At 36.9% G+C, this 15,176-nt stretch overlaps 1 protein-coding gene across 2 annotated transcripts in view; it reads left to right on the top strand.

Moving 5' to 3' along the window:
- CFAP210 (cilia and flagella associated protein 210) overlaps positions 1-14,492 on the top strand; it is a 33,003-nt gene extending 18,511 nt beyond the window's left edge. For both annotated transcript variants that reach the window (XM_024579906.4, XM_045187425.3), the window contains 4 exons: positions 1,184-1,323; positions 3,588-3,780; positions 5,091-5,255; positions 11,306-14,492. In XM_024579906.4, coding sequence (XP_024435674.1) covers positions 1,184-1,323; positions 3,588-3,780; positions 5,091-5,255; positions 11,306-11,650 — 843 coding nt within the window. In that variant the 3' untranslated portion in view covers positions 11,651-14,492. The remainder of the gene's footprint in view (positions 1-1,183; positions 1,324-3,587; positions 3,781-5,090; positions 5,256-11,305) is intronic.
- Positions 14,493-15,176: the final 684 nt, after the last annotated feature.

The following is a 15,176-nucleotide window of genomic DNA, read 5'->3' as shown; positions in this document are numbered from 1 at the left end:
ATACTTTTCTTATGAAAAAATATATAAACATTACAATAAACTTAGAGAAAAACAACAAAATACATCTTTTAAGAAATCATTCAAAATAATCACTTTGAACAATTTTGCATTTTCATTAGCTTTTCATGTTGACTAATGCATCTCCTTAACCATATTACAGGCTTGTAAAAGTAACAGCTCATAAAATAGAAGAGTAATTAAGAGTGCTAGGCATATATTAGACCCTGAGTTATAATATATTGGAGATTTAATGGTAAACCTAATAACTTTTACCTTGAATTGGTATCTTTGTATAGTAACAGAATGCACTAATCTGTCTATATATCCAGGCTATTGTGTTCAAAGGTATCTGTTTTCATGATGAATAACTCAGGCTGGAATATGTGCTGACATAAACAGATTTTTATATTTTGTTTTTAAAAATACCTATTTTAAAAAATTTTGTTAGAATATACATCTGCGTATTTTCTCATGTGTGGAAACCAAGTCTGCGCTAGGAACTGGCTTCACAGCGAGTCAGTCTGATGGGCAGAGTTAGCAGTGGGCAAGTAGGTAGTGGGTGCGGTAGGTGTCTGTTAAATATTTTTAATGTGTGTTCCATGTGACTATATTAACTGTTTAAACATTACATTAAATTGTATGTGTTTAATATATTTTTCTGATTATAGAATTATTTTAATTACACATTTTAAAGAAATGAGATATTTGAAAAGAAATACAGAAAAGCATTAAGAAGGTGTAAAAGTCACCTACAGTCTCATACCCCTGAGAGAACCAGTGTTAACATTTGATGCATTTCTTCCAGTTACATATACACTATAAACTTGTCTTTGTATATATTTGCTAAAATATGCTATGTAGTGTTTATATTCTGTTTTCCCCCCACTCACTGGTGATATTATTTGTATTCTTCCTGTGTCACTGAGGGTATAATTTATTTAACCATTTCTCCATTATTGAATATTTAGAGGTTCTTTCCAACTTGTCACCGTTATAAATAACTTTGAGATGAAGTACATGGTACATAAAAGTTCATGCATAGTTCTGATGATCTCTTTAGGATAAATTTCTAAGAGAGAAATAACTGGGTCAGAAGCTGTGACCATTTGTCAGGTTCTTGTTAGATATTTATATATTTAAATATATTTTTCTTGATAGATAATACACAATTTTTTTCTCTAAGGAATATATGAAGGATAAAAATATCATCAAAGCTGTAGAACAGCAGCAGCAAGAGGAAGAAGATGAAAGGATTAGAAAATTTATCAAAGCAAAAAAGCATCTGACACAAATGAGGAAAGAAAAAGAAGCTGAAACACACAGGTAGGCTTTTAAAATAGCTGATGTTATTAATAAAGTACTACCTGAAGTTATTTCATTATAAATCAGAAGTTGTGATATGAGAGGAGTCATTAGAATACAGGTCTCATTATTTTATGTATGACCAGGGCATTTAGTAACATGACGATTTCAGTCAGGGGCTTGTGAGTTGGGGGTTCCTGGGAACAGCAAGGCCATCTCTCTGGTGGGTCGGTAGCTGGAGACACCGGAAACGTCTGCTCTAGAAGAGGGCCGTGAGCTGGAGATGGCTTTGCGAGTCATTGGTATACTAGTGGTTGTTGGAAATGTAGACACAGGTGAGTCACGCAGGGTGAATAGGTAAGAAATGAAGGTGGCATAGTCCCTAGGGGCATCCATATTTAAGGGTCAAATAGAGAGAGAAGGTAATATGCAGACCACAGAATAGTTTCTAGAGGTTGGAGGAAAACCAGAGAAATAGCAAGGGAGGAGAGTTTCAGTAAGAAAAGAGCAGTCATCACTGTTAAATCAATAAAGGGATTAAATGAGATTTTTCAAACTGTTTATCAGATTTAGCAATCAGTTTACTGAGCAGTTTGGGGGGAGGTGAGTGGAGGGTGAGAAGCCAGTTGCAGTACCTCCTGCTTCTGTCTGGAGATCATGCTTTTCTCTTGGGCCAAATCCTCTGACATCAGAGAGCCTTTACTATGGCCCCCCGAGGCTCTACACCCATCCTAGTTCCCAGCTGCCTCCAGCCTCACCTCTCAGACCTCACCTTACTGTTCTCCCCTTCCTTCCCTCTTCGTCACTCACACTGGACTTCTCCTGCACCCTCTCCCGGGAGTGCTCACCTCCCTTAACTCTTTTAGATCATTACTCAAATATGGCCTTCTCATCGAGGCTTTGCCTGACTACCGTATTTAAAATTACAACCCCACCCCCCACATGGCGTATCCCTTTAACTGATCCCTTTTTCCTCACTGCATGATATAGCCTTGTTTTAATTATGTTGTTTAATGTCCCCCTACCCCAGTTATAAGGAAAGCTCCATGAGGACAGAGACTTTGAATGTTTTTGTTTATTGTTATGTCTCCAGCACCTGCAATAGTGCCTGGCACATAACAGGCAATCAATAAAAGGGTTTAAAAGAGTGTTTTTGAAAGCCTAGATGAAATGTCACCTTTTCCATGAAGCCTGCCTTCCTTCCTTCCTTTCCCCTCCCTCCCTCCCTCCCTCCCTTCTCCTCGTCATTTGCCCATATTATTTTCTAGCTTCCTCATGGCATTTATCACCCTTTGCCTGGAAATGCCTTTTCTCCACCTTAGATTGTAATTTCCTTGGGACATGCACTGTGCCCTTTCTCATCATTTCTCCTGCATTGCTTTGCAAATTCACTCAGTAATGTAGTGAATCTGTCACATTTAAATTTTAAAGTGTTTTTTTGCTCAATTTCTCAAATAAAAATGCCCCATTTCTTTAAAAAAAAAAAAAGGTAGTCCCCCCTTTTATCCACAGTTTTGCAGAGAGTAAGAGGATGGGTTTATTCAGAATTTTATAAATTTTACCAAATCTTTTTGAGATTTTATTTAAAGAAGGGCCTTTGATTTATTTTATAACCCAAGCCTCCAATGTTAGAGTAAACATGGTAGTATAATAAAATATTTAAAATATTTTTCATTGTGGAGAATTTTAACACTTTCTTTCCTATACATATTGTACACACATATACACGAGATCCTATTGTATGCATTCCTCCCTTTGGACTTCTAGAATACATTCCTATTCTAATGGGATAGTGTTTGATCTGGAACTAAAGTGGCCACTGAGTGGCGGACAGGCAGGTATGCAGCATGTGTGCGCTGGACAAAGGGACAGTTCACGTCTCCGGTGGGGTGGGGTGAGATTCACTACGTTACTCAGGATGGTGTGCAATTCAAAACTTAAGAACTGTTCATTTCTGGATTTTTTCACTTAATGTTATTGGACTGTGGTTGACCCCAGCAACTGACATCACAGAAAGCAAACCCACAAATAAGGGGGGACCACTGCATACTTTATTCTAAAAATGAATTATTAAAAATAATTTTCACTTAAAACAATATAAAATACACATATTATATATTTTATATTTTATTATAATATATAATGTATAGTATATATAATATATATGGAGCAATGGGGCTCCTTTCAGTTTTGTAAAACCTGTGAGAGATCTGTCTCTTCAAATTGTATTGGCTCCGTAGCAGATCTATTCCTGAAAATTTGACGCGATGGTTATTTTGTTATAGGCTAATGGAGGAACGTCGAGAAAGAATAAATAACTTCCTAAGTAACCTAATAAAGCAGAAACTTGACAATGAAGATTTGATTATTGCTAGAGATATTACAGAAGCTGAGGCTACATGGGAAAAAAGAGAAAGAGAGAAATATGAAAAAAACAAAGCAGAATTAAAAGCGATTGAAGAATATAGAGGCATTGTGGTAAGCAATTCAATTTTGACAAATTAAATTAAACAACAAGCCCTGGCTGGTGTAGATTAGTGGATTGAGTGCAAGCCTGCAAACCAAAGAGTCGCTGGTTCGATTCCCAGTCAGGGCACATTCCTAGGTTGCTGGGCCTGATCCCCAGTTGGGGGCATGAGAGGCAACCACAAAGTGATGTTTCTCTCCCGCTCTTTCTCCTTCCCTTCCCCTCTCTCTAAAAATAAATAAATAAAATCTTTAAAAATAAACTAATTAATTAATTAAACAACAAAAAAATTTAAGCCCTGGCTGGTGTAGCTCAGTGAATTGAGCGGTGGACTGCAAAGCAAAGGGTTGCTGGTTCGATTTCCAGTCTAGATTCAATCTAGCTTTTATTTATTTACTTTTAGAGAGAGGGGAAGGGAAGGAGAGAGGGAGGGAGAGAAACATCACTGTGTGGTTGCCTCTTACGTGCCCCCTACCAAGGACCTGGCCCGCAACTCAGGCATGTGCCCTGACTGGGAATTGAACTGGCAATCCTTTGGTTCGCAGGCCTGCACTTAGTCCACTGAGCTACACCAGCCAGGGCTAAATAAAATCTTTAAAATAAATAAATAAATAAATGAAGTAGCTCTTTCTTTAACCAAAAAAAATTAAGTCCTTTCACTGTAGTTTCCACTTCCTCTGCATCTCTGACCAAAAAAAATCAGATATTTGAAAAACAATATATGAATTATCTTCCTATACTCCTGAAATCAGAGCATGTTTACTTTCTAACAGAAGATAACATGACAATTAATTACAAATAATATATTTATAGATGCAAAGTAATAATCGCTTCTGTTTCAGAACCACCTGAAATACAAAAATTTTTATTCATAACCCAAATATATTTTTAATTTGAACGTTTTCAAGACATCAAGTAAAAATTACCCTATTGAATTTCTGTATTTCTTAATCCTTCAGACTTCATTTCCTATATGACTATCATAAAATTTAAATTGGGTAATTTTATAAACATTGTAACAACTAATTTTTTTGCCTATAAATATTTCCCTACCTTGAGAAGATCTTGCTTTTTTCTGTTTCTGTATTTTCTTTTTAAACAAATATTCTGTTCAGGTTTTCATTGTGTGTTTCCTGACAATTAGGAAATAAAACCAAAGTAAATTGTCCACATGGGAATCGGCCCAGGTTCATACAGTGCTATGCTCTCACATCGCTCCTGGCTGATTTTCTGCTTGGAGCTTTCTGAATCCGTGCCTCATCTAGAGAGCACTGGCTGCTAACAATGGTTTTAAAGTTTTTCTTTGCCTTTTAACATGTAGATGAAAAATAAAGAGGAAGAAGAAAGACAAAGAAAAATAGAGGCTAAAGAACAATTGCTGGCTGTCATGAAAGCAGATCAGATTTTCTGGGAACATGAAAAGGAGAAAAAACGCAAAACTGATAAAGAACGTCGTGAAGTTCAAGATGCCCACATTCATCAAATGGTAATGATACACACCCAATGTTTGTACTTACTTCAGCAACAAATACGCAATATAGAGTTCATGCTAGTTTCCTTTCCCAAGCAGCTTCCTTTGTCAGGTAAGATCAGCTAGCCATTATGCTTACAACACAACACAATATGTAAGAAATGTGAAGAGTTAGTTCCTGTTTTCATCTGTGTTGAAGATGTTGAAACCCATACTAGATTTATGTATTTCACAGAAATATTTACCCTTCTTCCGTGTCCATTGTGCTTTAGTAAATGTAAAAAAGAACGCAAACACATACGGCAGGCTGTGATGCCTGTCTTCTTCGTTTCGCTTTCCCCCTCTTTGTAAGTATAACCCAGAAACTATACTGATCGGGGTCTCACAGGTCTCATATCTCAGGCTTCAGAACATGTAGTAAGGGCCTGGCATTCAATCATTTGTAACTAAACACTGTTTTCCAAAATGGCTGTACCACTTCCATCACTCTCAGCAACATATATGAGGACAAGTTGCTCCATACCCTCACTAACACTTGGTATTGTCATTCTTCGACTATTCTAGCATACTGATATCTTATGGTGTTATTTTGATTTCCCTAATGACTAAAAATATTGGACATCTTTTCATGTTCTTCTTAGCCATTTGTATGTCTTCTTTAGTGAACTGTCTACTCAAATCTTTGGCTAATTATTTGATTGGGGTGTTTGGTTTCTTATTGTTGAGTTTTAACTTATTTTTTTAATGTATAATACATATAACATAAAATTTACCATTTTATCCATTTAGTTTAGGGGCATGAAGCACATTCACACCAATGTGCCACTACCACCGCTGTCTGTATAACCTTTTCTTCCTCCTGCGCTGAAACCCTCCACTCACTAAACTGTAACTCTGTTCTCCCTCCCTCCCCGCCTCTCATAACGCCTAGTCTTTCTGCCTCTATGAGTGATTGTTCCAGGGAACTCATATTGGTGGAATCATACAATGTTCATCTTTTTGGTCTCTTATCTCACTTAGCATAATGTCTTCAGGCTCCATTGATGTTGCCGCATGTGTCAGCTTCGTGCCTTATTAAGGCTGAGTGCTATTCCATTGTACATGTACAGCCCATTTTGTTTATTCATACGTCCATCTGTGGATCTGAGTTGTTTCCATCTTTTGGCTATTGCGAATAATGCTTCTGTGCACACTGGTATACAACTATCTGCTTGACTTTCTCCTTTTGGTTCCTTTGTTTATATACCTAGGAGTGGAATTGTTTTTTTCCATAGAACAATGTAACCCTTACCCATTTCATTGCAAGTCTTACCCATTTCAATGCCCCCCAACCATTGTCCTTGTCCATGGGTCCTTTATATATGTTCCTTGACTTGACCCTTCCCCCTTTTTCTCCCCTTATCACCCTCTCCCAGCCTCTCTTGTCACTGTCACTGTCAGTTTGTTCTTTATTTCCATGTCTCTGGTTATATTTTGCTCACTTGTTTGTTTTGTTGATTAGCTTCCACTTATAGGTGAGATCATATGGTATTGTCTTTGACTGCCTGGCTTATTTCACTTACCTAATGCTCTCCAGTTCCATCCATGCTGTCACAAAGGGCAGGAGCTCCTTCTTTCTTTATGCATGTAGAATTCCATTGTGTAAATGTACCACAGTTTTAATGTTTGTTTTTTTTAAGCCTGGCCCTCTAGGTCTCTAGGGTTTTTCATTGTTCTGGCGCTGACTGTCAACCAATAACATGGGTAGAGTTGATCTTCAGACAACTTAAGCCAGCAATGCTTTTACCCCTGCTGTGCAAGCTGTGTGTGGGTTGAAGACAGTATTCCAAAGAACAGCAAGTTCACAGTTTCCTTCAGGCTTTTAATTTTTGCTAGGATCCCTGGATCTCCTGTGTGAATGTGTAGTCTACCAGTCAGGGATGTCTGAGGGTTTATTATCTCAATTCTTCTAGAACTGTCTTGCTTCCAGAATCTCCCACTTAAATTTCTAGCTGCTTTGCCCCCCAGCCCAAGTGGAATCTGCCATTATTGTCCAGTAGCTCTGCAGGTTTTATCACCTAAGCTGAGGGGATAGCAATGCCCTAAGACAACCATGCCATCAGGTCCACATGCAGTTCTGTAGCGGAAATTTTTTATGAAGACACTTCTCAAGTATTTGCCTGCATGTAGTGCTCGGAAATATTTGATTTTAATAGTTTTTAATAACAAACTTACTACATGAGGAGGGGAATTGGCCAACCTCCTTATGCAGCCATTACTAGAAGTAGGACCTGCTATATTATTTTGGAGCAAATCCCCGAAATCATGTAATTTCATTAACATATAGTTCAGAATGTATGTCTAAAACTCAGGGACTCCTTAGAAATTAACATAATCACAATGACATTATCATATCTAAAACAATTAACATTCAGTGCTACTGTATTTTTTCCACTACCATGCAGTACCCTTATATACACCCCCCCCCACAATCACCACACTGTTGTCCATGTCCCTGAGTCCTTTTCCCTTTTTGCTCTACCCCTCCACCCCTAACCTCCCCACACTCCTTAGTTGTCATCTGCTCTCTAAGAGTCTGTCCCCGTTTTCTTTGTTAGTTCAGTTTGCTCATTAGATTCCACATATGAGTGAGATCATATGGTATTTGTTCTTCTCTGACTGGCTTATTTCACTTAGCATAATGTTCTCCAGGGCCATCCATATTGTTGCAAAGGGTAGAATTTTCTTCTTTTTTGTGGACAAGTAGAATTCCAATGTGTAAATGTTCCATAGTTGTTTTATCCACTCATCTACTGATGGAGACTTGGGTGGCTTCCATATCTTGGCAATTGTTAATAATGCTGAAATGAATACAGGGGTGCTTACATACTTTCGAATCAGTGTTTTGGGTTCTTTCAGATATAATCTCAGAAGTAGGATTCCTGGGTCAAACAGCAGATCCATTTTTAATTTTTTGAGGTGTCTCCATACTGCTTTCCACAGTGGCTGCACCAGTCTGCATTCCCACCAATAATGCAAAAGGGTTCCCCTTTCTCTACATCCTCGCCAGCACCTGTTGCTTGTTGATTTATTGAGGATAGCCGCTCTGACAAGTAAAACAATTAATAGTGTTTAAATTCCCCCAAATTGTCTCATGAGTACTTTCTAAATTGTGTTGTTTGAATTGGGATCAAATAAGGTCCATGTATTCTATTTGGTTGATATGTCTTTGAAGTCTCCTTTAATCTGTAACTCCTCCTCCACCTCCATCCTCTCTTTTTGTCCTAAGTTCTCCCTCCTGGTCTTTATTGTGTTTGTCTTATAATTTATTTGTTAAAGAAACTGGGTTTCTTCTTTTTTAGAATTACTAGTCTGGCTTTTGCTCTTTGTATCCCTGTGGTGTAGTTTAATGTGTTCCCTGCATTTCATGTAAAATCTAGTTTAGATTGGACTCAGGCTCAGATTTTGTTTTAATCCTCATCTAAGGACATGTGGACATGTTTACTGATTTTGGGGAGGGAGAGAGAGAGAGAGAGAGAGAGAGAGAGAGAGAGAGAAGTGAGAAATATTGATTGTACCTGACCTGACCAGGGATGAAACCCACAACCTAGGTATTATGTATCCTGACTGGGAATCAAACCCACAACTTTTGGGTTTCTGGCACAACACTCCAACAAATTGAGTCACCTGGCCAGGGCTTAGGTTCAGTTTTTTTGTAAAATTCCTTATAGGTGGTATTGTATACTTCCATTAAAAGACACATAATGACTGTTGACTCACTGTCTGTGGTATAAACAGCCTTTGATGATCATTGCCTTAATCTCTTAATTTATGAGGTGGCAAAATGTCGATATTCTCTCATTCCTTCTTACTCATTTGTCAATGTCTTCAAAAAACTTTTCATGATCAGCAATTTGGTTTCTCTGAGGTACAATTTTTAAAGAAAAGACAGGATATTTGATTCTGTCACTTTATTTTCCAGTTTCCAAAATATGAGCTCTTTTTCATCTCTCACATGTGTGCTTGTTACTTTACCCCATGTGTTACAATTTTTTTTAATCTTAGTTTTTTTTTTAAGATTTTGTTTTTATTTATTTTTAGAGAGAGGGGAAGGAAGGAAGAAAGAAAGAGGGAGAGAAACACCAATGTGTGGTTGCCTCTCACACACCCCCAACTGGGGACCTGGCTCACAACCCAGGCATGTGCCCTGACAGGGAATCGAACTGGCGACATTTTAGTTCGCAGGCCGGCACTCAATCCACTGAACCATAGCAGCCAGGGCTAAATTTTAAACAAATATTTTAAGTTTTCTCACGAGTCTGTATTCATGCTTAGTGCATATCAAACTTGAGGTACCAGTCCTATGATCCATTACGTAATCTTTTCCCTCCATTGTCACTTTTTTGTACAATACTTAATGTTTCTCCCTGTTCCCTCAATCTTTCTAGAAACCACCACCAAATCAACACATCCGAATTGCTTCTTAAGATCCCACATTATAGTACATATTTTACCTTTGACGAGAGAGTTTATAGCTTTCAACTTTTAAAAAATCTTATTGAGTGTCATTTTCTATTTTTTTTCAAACTACTGGCACTCTATCACCAAATCAACAAATAGCATGTAAGCCTTCGTGGACCTAGTATGTGGTGACAGAAGAGGGTCTGACTCTGGGCAGTGGGCGCACAGTGCAGTACACAGAGCTAGTATCACAGAAATGCACACTTGAAACCTCTGTGATCCTATTGACCAGTGTCACCCCCATGATTTAATAAAAAATTGAAAGAAATAGAATGATTTCCCTTCATTGTCACACCATATATTTATAACTCTTGAACTTAACGGAGATCCTCAGCCAGACGGAAAGCGTAACAAGTAGATAAAGCAGCAGTATGCTGCGACTAAAATGACCCGTGGAAGACAGTGTGATAGAAACATGATTTGATACCTAATGTTTTTGATTTAAAAATTTGGTATTCATATGGTTGCTTTATTTCCTCATAAATTTCAATTTATATTAGATATCAGGTTTGGGCTACTAGTTTATACAGCAATGTTGGTTACTGATTTTGAAAATTATTTTATGACTATTAAAATATATTCATGAGTATACAAAATCACTGAAGTTTTTACAAATTCAGCATTTAAAAAATTGCCACTGAGAAGACAAAATGAAAAAATTGTCAACCAAAACTTCATAGTAATCTTTAAAAGTCACTGAAATCCCACCATGGCTGGCATGGCAGTTGGCTGGAGTGCCATCTGTAACCAAAAGGTTGTGGGTTTGATTCCCTGTCAGGGCACATTTTGGGTTGCGGGTTGTGTCCCCAGTCAGAATGCATGTGAGGCAACTGATTGATATTTCTCTCTCACACCCATGTTTCTCTCACTCTTTCTCCCTCCTTTCCCCTCTCTCTAAAAATAAATTAAAAATCTCATATAAAGGAACAATCTTTTGTATAAACTTAAAAATTTTTATGAAATGTTGGTAAATCAACTTTTGGTAGACTGCTTAGTGTACTATCCCACCCAGCTCCCGATCTACAGTGATAAGTGCCACTTGTTCCAACTTCAGAGTATTGGGAAACAGAGAATGTAGTTGGTTTAACTTAGTCAGTCACTGGTTAATTTAATCTTATCTGCCTGGGGCATGTGGTGTATTGGGGGGATTTAGGACAGTGGGTTTGAGTGAGTTCTTTCAGAACAGTGAGTGGACTGGGCCAGTGATCGATATGTCTTCGACATCTGCCACAGCACACATTGGTGGAAATAGGATTCTAAACTTGGTTATTTGGTTTTATCTAAATTTCATGCTTTTAACTGTTTTGCTGTATTACTTGAGACATATTATCACCTAAGACTATTAAGGTAAGTTCCACCTAGTCACAACTTTTGAGCATGACGACAGTATGAGGAGCATGGGAAAGTTCCCAAAATAAATTACAGTGCACAGCTGTTAGGTCGGAACTTCTGTCAACTGTCAGTGAGTTTAGAAAACCGTGTCTACAGTTTCAAATGCTACATATATTCAGAAAATTGGCCTTGTTTACTAACATGAAATTGTATTTTCTTTCTTTCCCTATCAGGCCAAAAATAAGTTTAATGCAAAACAAGCAAAACAAGCACAATTAGAATATTGCAGACTTACTGAAGATCTTGTGGAAAAAAAGGAGCAAGAATTTCAGGATTATGCCAGAGAAGTAATTGAACTTGAGTCTGAATCAACAAATAAATATACTTATCCTCTTGTGAAAGCTGTCCAGGCAGGCCCTGGAGGTGGCCATGGACCAGTTCTTATGGACAGAGGTGGAGTAAGACCTAGTTATCAGGCAAATGATTTCTCTGGAGTTCAGCTCCCTTCTTACAGCTCTCAGGGATCAAAATATAATAATTTTCAAAAGTCTAAGGGAAGGCTAGGTTTTACATGGTAGGAAAGTTTATTTTTAAGATTGAGAGACTAAATTGTAACTAATATTATAAGCTACAAGTGTAAGTCAATTTCAGGCTCATAATTTAATAAAGCTGCTCTTCACCTAAGTATGATCATGTGTGATCCTCACCACTGAAGGTTCATTTAAAAATTTTTGATAAAAATACACATACAACATAAAATGTGTAATTTCAGCCACTAAAAAAATGTGCTCAGTTGCATTTCATTTGGCATATTTTCAGGGTTTATCCATCTTACATTAATCAGAACTTCATTCCTTTTTATAGCCGAGTAATATTCCAGTGGAAGTTGTTCCTCTTCAGAAAATTGTGTATTTATCATCCAACACTTAAATTTTAGTTTCTAATAACACTACCAATATTATTACTAACAATACAATTACTGAATGCAATTTATGGCTTCTTTGTGATTTAGAGTGTATCTCAGGAGACATGCAAATTACCACGTTTTAAGGTTAATGGAAGTAATTCCTGTACATGTAGTTAGGTAACCAAGTTGATACAGACTCAGTGGCTTTTTATGAATTGCATTCCTCTCCTCCTTTGATTTTTTAAAAATCATATAAAATTTTACCATCTCATTGATTTTTAAGAGTACAGTTCAGCAGTATAATTCACTCATTGTTGTGTGCCCAATCTCCCCAACTTTTGTCACCTTGAGAACCGAAAACTATATACCCGTTAAACAACTCTCCATTCCCCCTCCAGTCAGCTCCTGCAATCCACCACTCTACTTTCCATTTCTCATGAATTTGACCACTCTAGATACTTCATTAAGTAGAATTACAGTGTTTGTCTTTCTTTGACTGGCTTATTTCCATTAGCACAATGTCCTCAAGGTTCATCTAATGTTGTAGTGTCAGAATTCTTTCCTTTTTTAAGACTAATACTAAATCATGTATGTGCCAAATTTTCTTTATCCATTCCTTCATCAGTGGACACTTTGGCTACTTCCACATCTAGGCTGTGGTGAATAACGCTGCTATAAACACTGGTGTGCAGATCTCATTGAGACACTACTTTAAAATCTTTCGATATATGGTCAAAAGTAGAATTGCTGGATGACAGTTTAAAATTTTTTGAGGAATCATCATACTGTTTTCCGTGAGCTGCACTTTACACTCCCAGCATTGCACAAGGGTGCATGCCCTCACTAACCCTTTTGACGGTAGCCATCCTAATGAATGAGGTGGTATCTCATTGTGGTTTTGATTTGCATTTCCCAAACTGTTGATGTTGCAAATTTATTATCGCTGGAGAAATGTCCAGTCTTTTTTTTTTTCTTCCATTGCTTTTGTTCTTCTTTACATAATGTGGATATTAACCCCTCATCAGCTATGACTTGCATTTTCTCCCCCTTTCCCCAGAAAAGTAGGTTACCTATTGCTTCTTAATATAAGCAAATATATATATATATATATATATTTAAATGCATTTGCATTTTACTATTGCATGAAGAAATCTTGTTTTTCATTTACTATATCCTAGACATTATGGTCCAGTATATACCTTTTTTCCCCTCCATCTGGCATGGCATTGTTATAATTATATACCAGTTTATTCAACCAGTGGTATACCAATTTAATGATCTCCAGTTTTGACTATTACAAATTCCTGCAATAACAGCTTTGTTTCATATTTTCATCAGTGTACCTCTGAGACTGACTTCTACAAATGGGAATGCTGAGTATAGGTGTAACTTACACAGACTGTCATTCTCTCAGGGGTCAAATCTTACAGCAAAACTATTTGATGTCATGATCTCTGGGAATCCTTGAGCAACAGTACTATCCTCTGACCCCCAATTTTGCATGTGACTTCAGGACTTCCACAGCACCCTCTCATAGGCTGTACAAGGCAGTGACTCGCCACACCCAGGATTGTGATTAAGTATATCTGGGATGAGGATAGCCACCTATACTTTTTAAAAATGGCATAGATGATTCTGTAAGCTAAGCCATTATTCTGAACCATAATTTCAGGGTTTACAGACCCTGGCTTAAACAAATTGTTAAAAGATTAATGCAGCTGAATATTAAAAACACTACACACAGATTCCCAAATTGTGTGCCAAGGTAATATAAGGGACCATAGTGAATTCACAAAAGTAGAGTTGGTAGGATATTTTAAAAACTTGGAAGGGAAACAATATTTGCCATCTACTGGACTCTATAGGTTTTACTAGTTTTAGTTCAGTTTCAATATATTAAACTTGCCATCCTTTTGATGACATCCTATCTTTATAAACCTGGGTGTTCAGCAGTTGCTGGAAAAAAACTCAAGTATGACACACAAATGTAAAAGAAGAGGGTGATGGCATCCAATCTGATTCCAAGGTTTTAGTGCAATGACTAAGTTGCATGCATCCCATTAGTAACTGTTTTTTGGGCTTAGGGTTGCCATGCAAAGGCACAATGAACTAATAAAGTCTGGGAACCTCTGTTACATATCCTTCCCTTTAAATTGTTTTAGGGAGTATATTACATAGTAGTGATGACTAGATTTGGATAAAGTTATCTTCACATTATAAAACAGAAAACAAGTTTCTACAAAATAGTAAGTTGTATAAATGTTTTATAACCAACTTAGTTCACTGAAAGATAACATAGAAGACCAGACATTACTAGTTTTTCTCTTTAACATATACAATTTGATTCAACTGGGCTAGGCTAGGCTTTCTACTAGAGTTAAGCACATTAAAGAGTCTACGCAGCTTTAAAATTAATCATAAACAATTCAGTGTAAGGAATGGAATGGTGACACACACAAGGCAATGGAAACACAACTGTTCTGCTACTTTGATAAAAGGAACTGATAGCTAATTTGTGGCAAAAATGTAAACTACAACCAACACAATTTGGGTATCGAGGACTTTGAGATGGGGAAAAGTCTTAAAATTATGAACCAGCACTTACAAATAAAAAGGATATGTATTATTGGATTAGGAAATGTTTAGGAAAGAAACATTCTTAGAAAGCAATAAAAATAGGAAAAGCAAATTGATACTAAAAGTATTTTAATACACAATTTGCACAGTCCAAGAACTCAACATTTTACATATTCTCCTGGCTAATAAAGCATTAAAAAAAAAAACACTCCAGAATTTGAAAGTTTAATAATATTCATCTGTTAATACATACAAATAACTGGATGGTCAGAACGTTCTTACCTAGGCATATGTATTTTCCACGACTAACTCTCAAGTTAGGTAGGTGCATTTTCCCTACATATGTCTAATTTAAATTTAAAAAGAAAAAAGCAAAGAAAACTAAACAAAACCCCAAAAACTACAATAGATTTTTCTTACAAGTCAATCAACATTTAAATGGCTTTACAACAGTGTTATATTAAAACTGGCAGGCAAAGGATATAATACAGCGTTCCCAATACTGAGAAATTTGGAGGAATTAAAAAGCAAATGGACTTTTCTACTAGATAGTAATGCAAATTCCAAGTGTAACCTTAAAAGTTCGCTGAGGCAAAGATACATTGCAATAGAAAGCATGA

Source organism: Desmodus rotundus, chromosome 2, assembly GCF_022682495.2.
Source record: "Desmodus rotundus isolate HL8 chromosome 2, HLdesRot8A.1, whole genome shotgun sequence".
Classification (NCBI taxonomy): Eukaryota; Metazoa; Chordata; class Mammalia; order Chiroptera; family Phyllostomidae; genus Desmodus; species Desmodus rotundus.
This window is presented reverse-complemented; position numbering and strand designations above follow the sequence as displayed.